The sequence below is a fragment of the Neophocaena asiaeorientalis genome, unplaced genomic scaffold (genome assembly GCF_003031525.2).
Source record: "Neophocaena asiaeorientalis asiaeorientalis breed wild unplaced genomic scaffold, Neophocaena_asiaeorientalis_V1.1 scaffold534, whole genome shotgun sequence".
Taxonomy (NCBI): domain Eukaryota; kingdom Metazoa; phylum Chordata; class Mammalia; order Artiodactyla; family Phocoenidae; genus Neophocaena; species Neophocaena asiaeorientalis.
In genome coordinates this window covers 1,998,128-2,017,214 of record NW_020172826.1, presented here as the reverse complement: position 1 = coordinate 2,017,214, position 19,087 = coordinate 1,998,128, and the positions used below count along the sequence as shown (strand labels likewise).

Genomic DNA, 19,087 nt, shown 5'->3' with positions numbered 1-19,087 from the left:
ATCATGCATAATGCAGTGGTACAGATGCTGGCAGATTCACACAAAGACACTTCCATTTATTTTTCATGGGCTTGAAAACTGATCTCTACAATGGTCCCAGGTGAGTGTATTTTTGGCTTAACAAATCTCCCAGAGTACTTTGATTTTCTTTGCATCCTAAATGAAGCTATCCATCATGGCTATGCCTCTTAATTGGCAAAATCGAAGAGATGGAAAGGAAGCCAAGTTTCTGATTAAATTAATGTGCCCATTTGCTGAATTATAGAAGACCTCTTGCAAACCCCAAATGGATCATGTGGTTTTTCTAGGACTAGTTTTTTAAAACTGAATGAATGATAGGACCAACTCTGACAAGCCAGGCTTGAAATGAACAGCTATAGGGTTTCTTCCTAGGCTCCCCAAGGTAGAATCACTTCGTTACCCTCCCCAGTCTCCTGCCAGAGAAATTTCTCATTATCCTGTCTCATTATATCCCCGTCAACCCCTCTCATTGCACACTCACTCAAATACTTCAATCTCCAGAAACTACCTATGTACTTAAAACTAAAGAAATATTGAAGCTAATTGGACTAGGTATCACTACGATGGAGTAGGCATCTAGATTAGGGAGTAAAAATAATAAAACGCTGACATGGTTCCCAGTATCCGTAATGTGGGGAAGTTGGCATCCTGCAGCAGGTCTGTGGGTTCTGGTGTCGGGTATAGGTTTTAGTTCTGAACCACAATATTTCCCCTCTAGACATCATTTGCACAGTTTGGAAATCACACTCACAGATCCCTGGAAGGGCCATACAGACCCACCTGGGGAAGCTATTGAAAAGGGGCATTTGACCATTTGTAATTGCAAGTCTGCACCTAGTTCAGGGCCTGGTACAAAGATAAAGAATGCAATGTAAAGGGTTCCTTTAAGATATCTGATTGAGAACAAGTCTTTCTTTTCTTCCATCTCACTGAAATGACAGACGAATAGAATCTAAAATATAAAAACCTGGGCTTCCCTGGTGGCACAGTGGTTGAGAGTTCACCTGCCGATGCAGGGGACGCGGGTCCGTGCCCCGGTCCGGGAGGATCCCACATGCTGTGGGGCGGCTGCGCCTGTGGGCCATGGCCGCTGAGCCTGCACGTCCGCGTCTGGAGCTGGTGCTCCGCAACGGGAGAGGCCACAACAATGAGAGGCCCGCGTACCGAAAAAACAAACAAACAAACAAAAAACCTATTTTAAGAAGATAATTCATAATTTTTTTTCTTTTCTGGAATATTTTAACTTAACAGACATAAGCCTCAAACATCAGAAGCAAGTTTAACTTAACTCAATCCTGATTGATTTGCTACTCGAAGTGTGATTTGTGGGCCATCATCATCTACATCAGCTGGGAACTTGTTAAAAATGTACATTCCTTCTCCTAGACTTACTGAACCATTCTTTGCATTTTTGACAAGATCTCTGTGTGATTTTGTGGACACAAAAAGTTGAGAGACACTGAGCTGGATGCTGGGGAGGTGGGTACTTCAAATGAAAAGTTGTATGGAACTTGGGCTAGGTTGGTTTCAAGGCACACTGGAGCAGAGGAAAGCCAAAGTTATACAGAAACAGAAATGGCTGGAAGAGGCCATGTTGTCAAGGGAAGAGGAAAAGCAGAGTGGAGAGAAGCAGAGACAAGAGGCCCTGGGACAAGGGACTGAGAGAACTATTCCAACTCCTTACGTTCCTGCCCAATCCTCAGACCCAGAGATCTCTCACTTCAAATCTTGGATGGATACCCTATGATCTGTGGCAACTTTACATTTAATACTTCGTTAGGGCAAGTCTGATGCTAATCCCTGATTAGCTCTATATGATTTTCCTGTGTGATGTAGTTGCTATCAAAACTAACAAGATTTGGGAAGTTGAGTGCAAAAAGGGAAATAAATCACTTAGTTCTCCACAGGATCTGGGCCACATCTGGAGTGTGGCACTCAGTTTGGACACCTCATGTCAAAAAGGATCCTGGCACCTTTGGACTTCCCTGGTGGTCCAGTGTCTAAGACTCCATGCTCCCAATGCAGGGGGCCTGGGTTCAATCCCTGGTCAGGGAACTAGATCCCACATGCCACAACTAAGAGTTTGCATGACACAACTAAAGATCCTGTGTGCCGCAATGAAGATCCCGTGTGCTGCAACTAAGACCCAACGCAGCCAAATACATAAATAAATAAATAAATATTTAGGCGGGGGAAGAAAAGGATACTGAGGGTACTGACACCCCGGAGTCAGACCTCCAAAGAGGCATAGTCTGAACTACGTCTGGAAATATAATCAATAGAAGAACGGACAACAAAAGCAGGGGTATTTGGCTCCTGGAAAAGAAGATTCTCAAGATACATCTTGAAAAAGGAGACACTATTTTCTAATATTTTAAGGATTAGATAAAGAATTGATCTTTCTAGATGTCCGAGCCAGCCCAGTGGGTGGCTGTGAACAGCTCACTGTAAGGAAAAATTTTCTTATGACCCCCACGGCATTACAAGCTGTCTTTTGAAGTACCAAGCTCCCTGTGACCACAAGTCTTAAGTCGAAAGCTGAAGCCAAAAGACCCTCTTCAGAGACTTGGGAGAGAAAATTCTACGTTGAGCATGGAACTAGAAGACCTTTGAGATATGTTGTATCTCTAAGGTTGTCCAGTTACAGGGCTAGAATTATAAAGGCTCTTTTCCCTCGTTTACTCTTGAGCAGGTAGAGTGACTGCTTTAGTGATCCGAGTGATCGCCGAAGTCCAGATTTTTCTATTTGCCTTATTTTCTAAGAACTCTGCTGAGTTTTATGAGATTTTGAATAACAAGACGGTAACGATTGTGAGGGAGTAAAAAGTCATTTGGAGTCCAAGAGAGAAATTGAAAGAAAGCTATGAGTTTGGAATGAGAAAGGAACAAAAGCTGGTTCTAAGAGTTCTAATATGGCAGGGGGTTAAAAAAGCTGTTAGAGGCAGAGGACCTTGAAGCTTCTGCTTTCTTGCATTTGTTATCTTTATTTCCTCTCTATTTTAATTGCTTAAAAACTTATCCCTATCAACTATCTCATGAAGGCAGGAAGTACAGACACTTTCATTATCATTTCCAGCGCAGAGCAAACATAAGCAAGCAATGCTGTATGAATCTGTTGAGTAATTTAGCAAACACAGAAAGTTGCACAAGGATTTGAAAAGCAGAATTGAAAACTTAAAGTTAATGGGAAAACCTAAACGACCAATTGCTAAAGGTCAGATTTGTTAATAGAAGAATGAAGCAAATCAAAGCAGCAGAATTTGAATGACTCTTCTCATCATACTTATGAACATCAGATTTTACCATCCCCAACCAAGTAATTTCTTATGAGACTCCAAATGCCAATTTTCTATTTTTCTCTATATTGCCTCCTAGTTTGTACACAGCCTTTCTTTCCTCATAACCTCTGTTATCTCATTCCTCTTTTTTATACCTCTATTTGCCCAAAGTGTTCAGTATGTGTGGTAAACAGCATTCTCTGCCTCTCTTCAGACTTCCAACTGTGGAGGAAAATTCCCAGCTCAGAAACATGTTAATCTGGCATACATGCTCCATGGCTTCAGGGATCCAGAGTTCAGAAGACCCAACCCAGACAAATGCAAGGAATGTGAATAATTCTGCTTTGGAATCCATGAAGTGCTCAGTAAAATTTAGGGACAATATATTTTGTGTTCTTTTCACCCTTTTTTTCTTTTGGCAACTGTGAAACGCACATTTTTTTCACTTTTATATTATGATATATGGGTAGTTTACGGAGAAATAATAACAATAGAAATACCTATGTACCTACTACTAAGACTTAGAGATAGCACATTACCAGGACCTCAGAAGCGTTGGATGCCCATCACTGAAAGGTCTCCTCTCTTAGTGCCAAAGACAACTACCCTTCAGAATTTTTTGTCAATGATTCCCTTGCTTCTCTTTATAAGTTTTCCATGTAAGCCTACATCCACAAACAATATACTGTTTAGCTTTACCTGCTTATAACTTTATATAATGGAATTATTTTGTACATAAATTTTTCTTCTTTTCTGTTTAAATATTGTTTGTCAGATTAATCCACTTTCATGTGCATAGCTATAATTCACTTAACTGCTCTACAGTATTCCATAATAAACCTATACACTGATTTCTTATCACGTTACTGTTGATGGATATTTATACAGGCTCCAGTTTTTTTGCCATTGTAAACACTCTTGTATGTGCCTTGAGATATATTATTGGTATAAGAGTTTCTCTAGGATATATACCTCAGATTAGAATTGCTAGGTTGTAAAATATGAACAATGTTCAAATTTGCTTGGTAATGCCAACATGGCGATACCAATTAACACCCCACCAGCATAGAGTACTGGTTGTTCCACACTTCTTGCCAAAACTTAGGTCTGACTTTAAAATTTTTGCCAATGAGTGTGAAATGATATCTCATTGCGGTTGGATTTCCCAATTACTAATGTGATTAATCATTTCTTCATGTGTTTTTTTTTTTGTTTTTTGTATAAATTTATTTACTTATTTTATTTTTGGCTACATTAGGTCTTTGTTGCTGCCCATGGGCTTTCTCTAGTTGCGGCGAGCCTGGGCTACTCTTCATTGTGGTGCCTGGGCTTCTCACTGAAGTGGCTTCTCTTGTTGAGGAGCACGGGTTCTAGGTGCGCAGGCTTTAGTAGTTTTGGCACATGGGCTCAGTAGCTGTGGCTCACGGGCTCTAGAGCACAGGCTCAGTAGTTGCAGTGCACGGGCTTAGTTGCTCCACGGCATGTGGGATTTTCCCAGACCAGGGCTTGAACCTATGTCCCCTGCTTTGGCAGGCAGATTCTTAACCACTGCATCACCAGGAAAGTCCCTCTTCATGTGGTTTTTGGGGGCATATTTGTGTTCCCTTGTCTGCCTTTCTACTGCATTTTCTTTCTTGTTCCCTTTAGGAAGTATGTATATATTCTAGGTTTATATCATCCTTTGTCAGTTATATCTATCGCAAACTTCTTTTCAAAGTTACATCTTGTATTTTTACTCTCTTTGTGGTGTATTTTGAGGAACAGAAAAGTTCTTAATTTTAATAATTTATTGATATTTTCCTTTTTGAGGTCTTAAGAAATTTTCCTTTAACCCAAGGTTATTAAAATATGCTCCTATAAATATTTCTAAAGGCATTCTAGCTTTGCTTTCCACATTTAAGTTTATATTCTACCTTAGATAGATTTTTTTGGTAAATGTGTAAAGTAGGGATCTGTTTCATTATTTTCTGCACAGTTAACTGATTTTCTCAGGTGTACTTGCTGATACTCCATTCTTATCCCACCGATGTGCATTACCTACTCTATCATCTTTCAAGTTTTCATGTATGGGTATTTTATATTCCATTTGTCCATTGTTGTTATATTTCTACAATGACACTACACTTCTTAGTGGCTATAGGTTTATAATAATTTCTGATACCTGCTAGATCAAGTCCTCCTATTTAATTCTTCTTCATGGGTAACTTTTTTTTGTAAATAAGTTTATTTATATCATATTTTAGATTTCACATGTAAGTGATATCATATGGTATTTCTCTTTCTCTTTCTTTTTTTTTTTTTGAGGTACGTGGGCCTCTCACTGTTGTGGCCTCTCCCGTTGGGGAGCACAGACTCCGGACGCACAGGCTCAGTGGCCATGGCTCACGGGCCTAGCTGCTCCACAGCATGTGGGATCCTCCCAGACCAGGGCACGAACCTGCGTCCCCTGCATCGGCAGGCGGATTCTCAACCACTGCGCCACCAGGGAAGCCCTATCTTTCTCTTTCTGACTTACTTCCCTTAATATGATAATCTCTAGGTTTATCCATGTTGCTGCAAATGGCATTATATCATTCTTTTATATGGCTGAATAATATTCCAGTGTGTGTGTGTGTATACAACATCTTTATCCATTCATCAGTTGATGAGCATTTAGGTTGTTCATGGATAACTTTTGACTTTTCATAAACAGCCTATACTCATTTAAATTTACCCACATATTTTCCCTTTCAGTTGGTCTTCTTTTCTTATATTTTCATGATTCGACCTGGTATCATTCCACTTCTGTCTGAAAAATTACTAGTATTTCTATTGGTGCATGTCTTCTGGTGTCCAATTTTCTGTTTTTGTTATCTAAAGTTTTAATTTTGCCTTCATTTTTAACAATAATTTTTGCTGGATGTAGAAATCTAGTTATTTTCTTTCAACACTTTATATTATTCTATTTTCTTCTGCCTTACATCATTTCTGTTATGTCTTTTGAAATTATGTTTCTTATTTCTGAATGCTTTAAAAGTGTTCTTATTTTCATTGTATTTAAGCTTTTAAATATTTATCTTGTTTAATTTTGTAGCATTTCTTTAATCTGGTTTATTATTTTTCATCTGTTTTGGAATATTCTCAGACATTATATCTTCAAATATTGCTTTTACTCCCATCCTCTCTTTTCAACCCTTCTGGAATTAAATATATATATTTGGTGTGTGTTAGAAGTTTTTTTGTGTGTCTCATGTATTGTGCTTTTTGTATTTTTCATTTTTTCTCTTTCTCTTCATGTTTCAGTATAGATATTTTCTATTGACCTAATTTTCTAGTTCACTAATTCTCTCTTCAGCTGTGTCTAATATGTTAAACCCATTTACTAAGTTCTTTATTTCAGTTATTGTAATTTCCAGTTGATTATTTTTAATAGATTCAAATTCTTGCTGAATTCTTTTTTCTCAGCCTTTATATTCTTCAACATGTAAACCTAAGTTAACTTTAAATCCATGTCTAATAACTTCAGTAATTGAATCTCCTATAAATCTGTTCATTTTGCCTGTAGTTCTTTTTTCCTCTTCTCCTGGCTTTTGGTCAATCGTTTATCTCCTGGGTTACCTAATAATTTTTTATTAAATGCCAGACATAGCATATACAAAATTGAAGAAATAATCAGAGGTTTTCAATGATGTTAGGTTCCTATAGAGAGGGTTCACTTTTTGCCTGTAGCAAAATTAAAGTTAAGATCACTTTAATCCTATTTGGGAATGAGCTAATTTGAATCTGTGTTTCTTTGTGAGAGCTGGACTGTTTCTAGTTAGCTCTTAATCCCATTTGGGAATGAGCTAATTTGAATCTGTGTTTCTTTGTAAGCGCTGGACTGTTTCTAGTTAGCTCTTTTGCCTAGGGTGTAGCATTCAAAGATCCTTTATGAAAGCTTGCATTGGTTATCAGGGCCACTCCTCTTTGGCAGGCCCTAAACTCTGATTTTTTTCTCCTAGCCCCATAAAACTGTTGAAAGCTCTGTTAAACCTTTCTTCATTTGACTGCTATTCTCCTCTTATCCTTTTAGTCTTCTGTTTAGAAGTTGGCAAATGCCTCAAGAAGAAAAGTGACAATAAATGTCAGTTTCATCTCTTTGCATTTTCCATTCCTTCTCTCCAAGATTTAACCCTTCAAATTCTCACTGCCTTAGTAGCTCTCTGAAGCCTTCAAATAGATTGTTGTATTTTATGCAATTTTCTAATTATTCACAGCAGGAAATTTCTGATATGCTAGAATTTTATAACTTTCCATTTAAATTTTAGAATCAGTTTGTCAAGTTTTACTTTAAAAACATGAAATTTTTATTAAAATGTTATTGAATCTAATTATCTGTTTGAGGAGATATATTAAGACCTCCTATCCATGAACATGGTATATCTTCTTTAGGGTATCTTTTGTATCTTTTCATCAAGTTTTAAATTTTCTCCAACATAGCTTGGACCCTGTTAGATTTATTAATGGTTACTTCATATTTATACTACTATTGTAATTAATATGTATTTTAACTATATTTTCTAATTAGTATTACTGAGGTATAATTTTGTATTACTTCTTGCAATTTAACTGTAGATTCTTTTGTGTTCTCTATGAACAACTGTATCATATTAAAATAATGAGAGTTTAAGTTCCTTGTTTTCAATCTTTACATATTTAAAAAAATTTAATCACATTATTTTTGGAATTTTATGGTGCTGTCAAATTACTGTCTACAACATCTAGTGCTATGTTGCGTGGAAGTGATGCTAGTAGGGCATCCTTGATTTGACTCTGATCTTCAACATTTCACCATTAAATATAATGTTTGCCATGGGATTTTAGCAGATTTTCCTTCACCAAATTAAGGAACTTCACTTTTCTTTGTATTTTGCTAAGATTGTTGCCATACATGGATGTTAAATTTTATTGAAAACCTTTTCTGCATTTATTTTTTTTTCTTTTTATTTGTTACTGTTATACTTATTGGTTTAAATACTTAACCAAATTTTCATTTATTATATAATTGCCATTTGGTCATGATATGCTATCTTTTAAATAAATTGCTGAATTCTTTTGTTAGTATTTTGTTCAGGCTTTTTACATCTATACCCATAATTGACTTTGGCTTGTAATCATTCTTTCTTGTGCTATACTTATCTACTTTAGAAATAAGTGTTGTATTAACACCATAAAATGAGGTAGGGAGTGTTTTCCTTAAAAAAAAAAGACTTAATTTTTTTAGAGCAGTTTTAGGTTCACAGCAAAATTGAGAGGAAGGTACAGGGATATCTCATATGCCTCTTGCCCCCACACATGCATAGCCTCCCCCATTATTGATATCCCCCACCAGAATGGTACATTTTTTACAATTGATGAAACTACACTGACACATCATAAACACCCAAAGTCCACAGCTTACCTTAAGATTCACTCTTGGTGTTGTACATTCTCTTAGTTTGGAAAAATGTATGACATGTATCCCTCATTAGAGTATCATCAGAATATTTTCACTGCTTTAAAAATCCTCTGTGTTCCACCTATTCATGTCTCTCCCTTAACCCCTGATAGCTCATTTCTTTTTAGTGCTAAATAATATTCCATTATCTGGATTATCACAGTTTATTCATTCACCTATGGAAGGACATCTTGATTGCTTCCAAGTTTTGGCAATTATGAATAAAGTTGTTATAAACACCAATGTGCAGGTTTTCGTGTGGACATAAATTTTCAACTCCTTTAAGTAAATACCAAAAAGTTGATTGCTGGATATTATGCTAAGAGTATGTTTAGTTTTATAAGAAGTAGTCAAACTGTCTTCCAAAGTGGCTGTACCATTTTGTATTTCCACTAGCAATGAATTAGAGTTCCTGTTGTTCTAAATTCTTGCCAGCATTTGGTGTTGTCCATGTTCCAGATTCTGGCCATTCTAATAGGTGTGTAGCAGTATCTCATTGTTGTTTTAAAATGTAAATTAAAAATTGTGTGGATCATCTTTTTATATGCTTATTTGCCATCAACATATCTTCTCATTTTCCTTTTTTATTCTATGGAAGTATTTGTGTAATATAAGAATTAGCTATATCTTGAATATTTGGTTGAATTTGACTGTTATGTCAGTTAAGATTAAATCAAGGAAGCAAACAACTAGGTATATGGAATAAAGAAGTTATTATAGAAATTATATCTTACCTAATTGCAGGAGGAGCTGGGAAAGTAAGATCCAGAGAAGGGATTTGGACGGTCAGAGAAGTCACTGATCAGCACTCTTGATGCAATGGAATGCATGGATAAGGTGAAGTTTATACAGAGAAATCTGCACACCAGGCACTCTTACCTTTCAAGTGGTAGCTGAAGCAGAGCTGGTGGGGACGTCAATGGAAGATGTCTGCATCTGTGTCTAGTGGTGGAACTGGGATCACTGGTGTGCATCAGGGTCAACAGTCAGGAAAAAGAGATTAACACCAAATAAGGGAGAGAGAGAACAATCTGCAACCTGGCAGCAATCACTATGGGGAAGAGTGAGGACTCACTGGCACCTGTGCATCTGTCTTTCACTGCATCTAACCATGATGACCAACTGTAACACAAAAACATACAAGGGGGCTTCCCAGGTGGCGCAGTGGTTGAGAGTCCGCCTGCCGATGCAGGGGACACGGGTTCGTGCCCCGGTCCGGGAAGATCCCACACGCCGCAGAGTGGCTGGGCCCGTGAGCCATGGCAACTGAGCCTGCGCGTCCGGAGAAGCCACAAGAGTGAGAGGCCCACGTAACGCAGAAAAAAAAAAACATACAAGGAGGAAATTCTGGGAAACAGTTCCAGTTTACCCAGTTGATACAATGCAAAGCTACCAAATACGTAATGTTTAGTATTTTCCTTGTGGGAAGAATTTTAAATTTTAAAATTTCTTTAATGGGTTTAAAACTATTTCTTTCTCTGAAAGTTTGGTAAGCTGATTTTTTTTTCCCTAGGCAATTGTCCATTTGGCCTAAATTTAAAATTTTATTGTCAAAGGTATTCATACTATTTTCTTATTTTTTTAAATCATGACCATGTCTATAGTTTTATGCTCTTTTCATCCATAACATTATATAGTTGTTCATTATTTTATCCCGATTAATTTTGTCATAAATTTGTTAAATTTTTTTCAAACAATTAACTTTTGGCTTTTTAAATTTTCTTATATTTTTTATTTCATTAATTTCTGCTTTTTATGATATCTTTGCTTATACTTTCTTTGGATTTATTCTACTTTTTAAAAATTTCTTCAGTTGGGTGCTTCTCAACTCACTGACTTTCAGGCTTTTTTCCTATATAAGATATAAAGGTTTAAAATTCCCTCTAAATGTCAGTTTAGTTATACACCATAAATTGTGGTATACAGAATTTTCACAATTGTTCAGTTCCATTATGATTATGATTTCCATTATGGTTTCATCTTTCACCTGTAAGTTATTTAGGAGTGCTTTTGTAATTTCCAAGCACTCTCATTATCACTTATCATTTAACTCTAACTCAAGTTCATTATGGTCAGAGAATATGGTTTATACCACCACATTCATGTGGTCTTGTGAAACTTGCCGAAGATACATTATGGACTAGCAAATACTAACGTTCACGAATTTCTATGTGTACTATATATATCCAATTGGAAAAATTATAAAGTCTTCTATATCCTTACTAATTTGTCTCCTAAGTTTATTAACTACCAAAAGTAGTATGGTAAAATCTACTACTGTGATAGTATTTTCTTCAATACTTCTTGTAAGTTGTCAATTTTTTGCTTTATATATTTGAGGCAGGATATTAACTGTACATGATTTTAGAATTATATTTCTGGCAAACTGAACATTTTATCAATATGAAGTAGTTTTTATCTCTAGTAATATATTTTATTATTCATCTTCACTTTCCTTCAGTTTTGGACATAATCTATCTTTAAGAATAAGTACAATGGAAAGAATATCTGCCCCACTAACTTTATAGTTTGGGTGTGAGAATTAATGAGGTTGAATAAGATAATGAATACAAAAATCCTTATTAAATTACAAAGCACCATGCTACAGCTGAAACTAACGCAACATTGTAAAGCAATTATACTTAAATAAAAAATAAAAAGACCTAAATCATTAAATAAATGAATGAATAAATAAATAAAATAAAAAGCACAGTGCAAATGTATGATAGAACTCTGGAGAAAAATATTTTAATAACACAGATACAAAGGCTTTTTGACCCCAGTGCAAACTATCATATATACCCACATCTATGGGACTAGGTAGCTTAAATGAGATTTGGGTATAAATGGTTTAAAAGCTCAGTCACAGCCCAGTCATTACCATAGTTTTTATTTTTTATTTATTTATTTGTGTGTGTGTGTGTGTTTTCAGTTTAATTTAGTTCAAAATATTTTCTAATTTCCCTTGAAACTTCCTGTTTGGGCCATAGGTGATTTATAAGTGTATTGTTCAATTTTAAATATTTAGGGATTTTTCTACCTTTGATTTCAAGTTTAATTTTTTTATAGTCATAGGACATCCTTTGTATGATATATAGTTGACCCTTGAGCAACAGTTTTGAGCTGCACAGGCCCACTTATATGAGGATTTTTTTCCAATAAAGCATACTATATTACTACATCATTCATGGTTGGTTGAATTTACAGATACAGAACTTTTGATAAAGAGAAATGACCATGAAGTTGTATGTGGATTTTTGACTGTGTGAGGGGTCAGTGCCCCTAATCTCCTTGTTATTTAACGGTTAACTGTATATTTTTAAAAAATTGTTAAGGAAATTTGTGGCCCAGAATATAGTTTATATCAATGAATGTTCCATGACCACTTGAAAATAAGGTATATTCTACTGTTATTGGGTAGAGTGTTCTATAAATGTCAGGTTGATCAAGTTGGTTAACAGAGTTGTTCAGGTCTTCTATAGCCTTACTGATTTTCTGTGTACTAATTCTGTCAGTTACTGAGTGAGGAGTCTTGAAGTCTCCAACTATAATTGTGGATTTGTCTATTTCTCCTTTTAATTTCGTTGGGGAAATGGTATTTCCTTATCATTGAGGCAACAGGTATAAATACTAAAAGCAGGTAATGATAGTGAAAATTTGGAAAGTTGCTGTTGACAGAGATCAAGTGGTTCTGGAAGTCTAATTATACATTTTCTTACTGATCATTAGAAGCTACCACCTACATCATCTGTGCTGCTGTCTCCAGCTCTAACAAATTAATAAGTATTTAAAACTAATAGCGACATTCTACAGTGTATTTCTGCTTGGCTTAGCAGCTGCCAACAAAATTAGAGAAATATCTCACTATAATATACAAAGTGTTATTCTTACAACACATGCGATATTTAATTACCATCTATGATTTTTCAGTAGAAGCCTTATGATAGTTTCTCAAGGACCTCTTCTGTTTATAAGCTTCCTGCCTTTAAAAAATAGATAAAAACAAAAAAATGTTTTTCCCAGTTCTATCAAGGCACAGATGAGCTGCACAGTGTTGTCTCATACTAATATAGTCATGAATTAATATTCTCATTAATTTCTTTATCCAATGCATAAAACTTGATGAATAAATGACTGACATGTCCCAATGTATATGTCTAAGGTAGTGATTTTAATGTAAAAATGAAATTGAATATTTAGTCTGTCTTGATATTTGTGCATAATGCCTCTTAAAATTTTGACCCAGGGGTTTAGGGTTCTGCTCTTTGCCCCATCTTCATGTGCAAATTGCCTGGATTAGAAGCGGAAAAAACAAGGTCACCATAATGTAAATTAATGCTATTAAAACAGTGGTCTCAGGAAAGGGCAAAATAGTAACTATAATCATACCATTTACTTTTATGGTAAGCATTATGCTAAGTACTCTGCATGCGTTATTTCATGTAAAAATCACAACAGTCCTCTGACAACAGTAGTGTTTTTCTCCCCATTCTACAGATGAGGAAATTGAAGCTGAGAGAGATTAAGTAGTTTGAACAAGGTAACAAAGCTAGTTAAGTGACACAATGGGATTTGAATTCAGTTTTATTGACTTCAGAGACCATCTTCATAACCACTACATTCTGTATTGTCATTAAACGTACCCACAGCACCTCCTCTATCTGGAATCGATGCAGCTGCACTCTGAGAATGCAGCTGAGAAGATTAAGGAAAAAGCAAAAGGACGCAACGTGTCAAAAGTTTAAGGGCTGTGACTTCCCTGGTGGCACAGTGGTTAAGAATCCACCTGCCAATGCAGGGGACACAGGTTCGATCCCTGGTCTGGGAAGATCTCACATGCTAAGGAGCAACTAAGCCCGTGCGCCACAACTACTGAGCCCTCGTGCCACAACTACTGAAGCCCACGTGCCCTAGAGCCCGTGCGCCACAACTACTGAAGCCCGCGTGCCTAGAGCCCGTGCTCTGCAATAAGAGAAGCCACTGCAATGAGAAGCCCACTCGCCACAACTAGAGAAAGCCCGCACACAGCAACGCAGCCAAAAATAAATAAATCTATATTAAAAAAAAGTTTAAGGGCTAAAACTCAAGTACTTTACACAGGAAATGTACTTAAGTTCTCCTTCAGTACTATACATGTACTCTTACTTTACTTACAGCGCTAACTTGCTTGGTAATCTGAATACCAAGTTTACAAAACAGAAGCAAGCGATCAGGAGCATCTATGGAAGGTAATTGATAGAGCCACGAGAGCTGACAGCTTAAAAGTTCATAAAAGTAATAAAAAAAATAACAGGTTAAAGTATTTGGACTCAAGTTCTAAGGATCTCTGTAAGCGGCAAAGAAGCTCTGACTGTCACAAAACTGTAGCATTATATTATGCCTGGTGTGTAATGAAGTTCTTATGTCATCAAGAAAATGTGTAATTATGTGCAGGGTGTTTCATAGAGTGGTAGAAAGAGTGCTATCTTAAACTGATTTTTTTTAAAAAAGAATATTTGGTTTTTAAAGCAGTAAGGCCTTGATTACCTCAATACCTCAGTGGTAGAAATAAAACCTTAGTTTGTGTTGGTGTTGCTGTTACTTTAAGTTGGTTCATACAAAAGATGCCTCATTTTAGAGCTAATGAAACCACGGTGCAAGCACCTGCCTCACTGTCCAAATGGCTCCCTAAAATTCTGAATAATACAGTTTTACTGTACTTTATTATTTTGGCAGGTGAGTGGTACAAATGAAAAATAAGAACCCAAATAACTCAGGCATTAATCTGGGATTGACAGCTCTTAGTTTAGAATGCACTCTGAAGGCTTAATTGTTGAGTCAGGCACATCATACTTTTCCTTCTGACCCACCAGAAATGGAAATTGAACTATGTCAGAGGGTCAAATATTCACTGTAGAGGAGAAAAAATAGGAAATGACCACCAGCTAGGAAATTTTCCTGTTTGGTAATTTATGTGCTTCCTACAGTCTCTGGTTCAGATATGTGAGTGATTAACTAAGGATCCATGTCCATCACATTATTTTCCTACTGAGCCACCTTGTTGTAAGCATATGTTACTAGCGACAGAAACCCTGTCAAGTTCCAAACGGGAAAGAACTCTGCTTCAGGCGTGTCTGGAGTGAAACAGCTCAGGAGGAAACAATGCAGAGAGGGTTTCTCATTTAAGGATTTAAAAAAAAGAAGAAAGAAAAAGTAAACAACAACAACAAAATCTTGCCTGTCACAGCTGCTTAAGTTACCTCGATATTTTCCCTTTCTCCCAGCCTTTTTGTTGGTTTGTTTGTATGTTTTTAAATAATTTATTTAGTGTTTTTAACACATTTTCAGTGATCACACGATAATCATTTATTCACATGAAGAGGATGTCAGTTGGAAATCAAGGTTAATAGGTGGAACTGGAACCATACAGTTTCAAAAGAATAGAGTATGCTAAGCCCTCTATTAGGTGCTAGAAAAGAGGGCAGAATGCTCATGTTATGTAGCAGGTGACATTTAGTCCAATAGGATCACAATCAGGCATTGTGCACAATGAGACCATGAGATTTAGGAAATAAAAATATTTGATTTGCATTTTTTCCAAACTGAATATCTTAGATGAAAATGCTCTTTTAAAAAAAATAGATTCTTAAAGGAGGATATTTCTGGTAGAGACGTGGGAGCCTCAGCAAAGGAAAATACTCTTTCAGGGTGACTTGCTAAGGACACAAAGTGTGTCTTCTCTCTACTTTGACCAGGGAGACAGTGTTAGATCCTGATCAAGGACACAGGGTCCTAGTTTATGAGGTATCAGATTCACTGCACAGCTTGAAGATAACGGTTCAAAGATAATGCTATGTTATGGGCTATTGTGGTCTCATGTTATCGCTGGAATCCTAAACGAGGTGCCAAAATACAAAAATGTAATCTAAACACTTAAAGCTTCCAAAATGTTCACTTTTGGAAGAAGAAAAAATATTCACACTTACAAATATAATTTTCCCGTCATTGGGAGAATTATGACTCCATTTTTTCTGAGGTCAGTTCACTCATTAGAAACAAAAGACAGATCTTCTGATCCTCCAGGTTATCAACTATCAATTAGAGCAAAACTGAATACAGAAAAATCTGAATTAACTCCGCCACAAAATCTTAACCAAAACTTCTAAGAAGTATCTACTTGAAATGGGCTTCAACGCCTTTTCATGCTGACTTCTGGTGTAACCAAAGTCCAAGGAGTTCAAGAGAAAGGAAAGAAAAGATAAGCAAAAGGACTAGTTAATGCATAAACTGAATAATCCAAAGCCCCAAACAATTCACAGTTACAGTATTAGGTTGTGTAATTTGTAGTAACAATGTCTTGGCTGCAAGAATGATATTTAATTGGAACACTTTGTGAAATTTTACTTTATAATGTTAGAAAGATTTCAAATATGATTTTTTTTGTAAAGTAACAATAGCAAGCTTAGAAAATCACTTTGCTTCAACTCTAACATCCCCTTAAACTATAATTTATTACTTAACCAGGTGTACGGTAAAATGTTTATGATTAATGCTGATTTTATTTACATAAGTAGAAGAAACTGATTGCTGTCCAAAATTAAAATAAATCAGGCAATTTGCTTACAATCTCATATGTTGAAAATAAGTAAAAATTCTGTGCAAACATACAAAGGGAGAATTTACCATTTTCATTAGAGAAAAAATTATGTGGGGGAAAGAATAGTAATGTCAGAAACACAGAAGTCTCTTGGGCAATGTTTTAAAAATTAAATGTTTTCATTCAAAGATTTTTAAAGAAAAAATAAGCCATCCAATTTGGAAGAAATCAGGTTCTAAGTTAGTACATTTTTCATTAATTTATCAAAATTCATTCTACAAAATTACCAGCATGGACCACACCAATGATAAGTTAAGTTGATAAGTTAAATGCCTACCGATGTATTATATCAATAACAATAATTTTAATATTCTAACCATTTCATAAAATTTAGCTAAATGTTCTGTCCAGATAAGAGAAATTACTCTATAACTGACCCAACCTGTATGATTGATGGTTTAACCCCAAATATCTTCTGGGGTTGCAGGAAAAAAAAATCTGTCTGTATTGAATATTGAAGACAACACAGTTTACAAAGCACTACTTTCCCCGTTTTGGTTTCTAATGAGTTACCCAGTGATTCTCCAGGTCACTTTTACTTGAAAATCTGCAGTGAGACTGCTTGAAGGAAGAAGCAAAAGCACAATACGTATTTGTCTCTGACGCTGAGTAGGTGATTAGTTGTAGAGATTGTAGAATGAAAATCTGTATTTTTTCCTCTACTTTTTGAAATGGAGTATGACTATCCATCAATACAGTTTGTTCCTCTTGATCTTACTTTTAATTCCAGCTTTCACTGAGTCAGCTCCATTTGGTGTGGTGGATCCGGAGCTCTTTGTTGCCATAATGGGTAAGCTGATGGGAGAGAATGGGACTTCTCAACTCCCCCAGCAATGGGCCATGCCCCATAGGAGGGGAGATGAAAGCTACACTTCATTCTCTGGTGACTAGAGCCTTTATCACTGGATGATGAAACACAGCATCCTTGTTCTGTGCCCATATACATCTGGGGCTCCTTTCTCCATGATGTTGGTTGCAATGACCCTATACAAGAGAAAAAAGACATTTCAGTATTCACGTCACTCACGATGTCCAGCAAGACAGACCCTAATAGTAGTGGCTGGAGAGTAGACCTGAAATATGAGACACAAATGAACCCATTTTCAAACCATTCTGGACCCAATTTTTTTAAAATTAAAATAGTTTGGGTTAGTAAGATGATTCAAAGGACTGTGCTACCTGACATTGCTACTTAGCTTTCTCTGTGTACCTCCACTGTCCCCGTTTGGCCCATAAATGACTTGAGAACAGAGCTCGGGTTCTAAATGCACTTGCATTCCTATCCCCTAGCATGATACTCTGCACTTAACTTGCACCAGTTGATGTTGGCTGAGGTCAATGAATATGGCTCTGTGGAGGCACCACTAGTATAGCCTGTGGCTTAATGGGTTTTCCAGGGTAGAGGAAGAATTGGCTCACAGCCAATTTTGATCTTTTATCTCATTTCCCACTCTACCTCCCCACCTCCAATCTCCACATGCACTTTCACAACAGGCATTTATGAGATGGCTGGACATGACTGGGGATATGATCACTCATATTGGGAGACAGGTGTTATGAGTAGCTCATAGAGAATGGGTCAAACTGTTTGCAAAAGAATGAGTAAAAAGAGAGAGATTCTAATGTATTCCTGAGTATTCAGCTAACTGAGTCCTTAGTTCTTGTCTGGGTTTAACCATATTCTTTTAACTGTGCTACTGAATATCTTACAAAATTACATTATATATACCTCTAAAGGAGATTATTTTCATAACAAAGAATTATTTGCTTTTAGCTCCTCAAGAAAAAGTACTATGTAAAACAAGATATTCCATTACATTCAAAAAATGCTACTAATAACAAAAAACCACGCGACATTTGAAAATGCTAAATGTTTTCATTATCCCGATTAACAACACTTGTAATGATATATATACATATATATATAATATTTATTGTAGTTTTAATATTCAATTCTGAAGTATACCTTAATATCCAGAGCCTTCCTCAAATTAGGAAAGAAAGTTATACTGAATTTGGGTTACATGGTAACACATGTACGAGAGGGGGATTTGGAGTGAGTTTTTCAAAACAAGAAGCCTATGTTCTCTCTACGAGGAAGTCTGAGGAGAAGAGAATGGTAATAAGCATATTTATGAAGGACAAATATCAGAAAGTATAAGTGGGGCTGAAGCACCTCTCATTAGCAGAGGAACTGGTTTTGTTGGCTCAAAGTTTCTCTGAACCTTTCTGAAGGTTTATGATACAAAAAGCATATTCAACCTCGTCCTCTGAGTTAGGAAATACAACTATGATACCTGAGACCCAAGCCCAAGAAATTTATCTTAATACAACTCTTGACAAAAGTATTATGCCGAATCATACGTAACTCCATTTCTACTGGAAGCAGATTGAGTTCCAAAACAGCCTGAAAATGTGGGTTGATTTTACAGCCCCTCTCGCAGGGGTCTGGCTGGATTTCACAGACGGCCAGGCATCTGGTTGAGGGCTAGCTCCTGATAAGACTTAAATACTCCCAAATCCCTAGGAGAACCCCCAGATCAACTTAAATTCACAAGAATCCTTCCTTCCAAAACATGGAACACATTTTTTTTGGAGCCACTTTCAATTTCACTGGAACCTACAGCTGCCCATACAGATCCCGAACCCCAAGAATGACCTCAAAACCCAACCTAAATCAAAATAAGGAGTAACTCG

At 36.4% G+C, this 19,087-nt stretch overlaps 1 protein-coding gene across 4 annotated transcripts in view; it reads right to left on the bottom strand.

The window, feature by feature from the left end:
* Nucleotides 1-15,074: 15,074 nt before the first annotated feature.
* The window catches only part of EGF (epidermal growth factor), a 92,142-nt gene continuing 88,129 nt past the window's right edge, over nt 15,075-19,087 (bottom strand). For all 4 annotated transcript variants that reach the window (XM_024741944.1, XM_024741945.1, XM_024741949.1 and 1 more), the window contains one exon: nt 15,075-17,374. In XM_024741944.1, the coding sequence (XP_024597712.1) occupies nt 17,124-17,374 (251 nt within the window). In that variant the 3' untranslated portion in view covers nt 15,075-17,123. The remainder of the gene's footprint in view (nt 17,375-19,087) is intronic.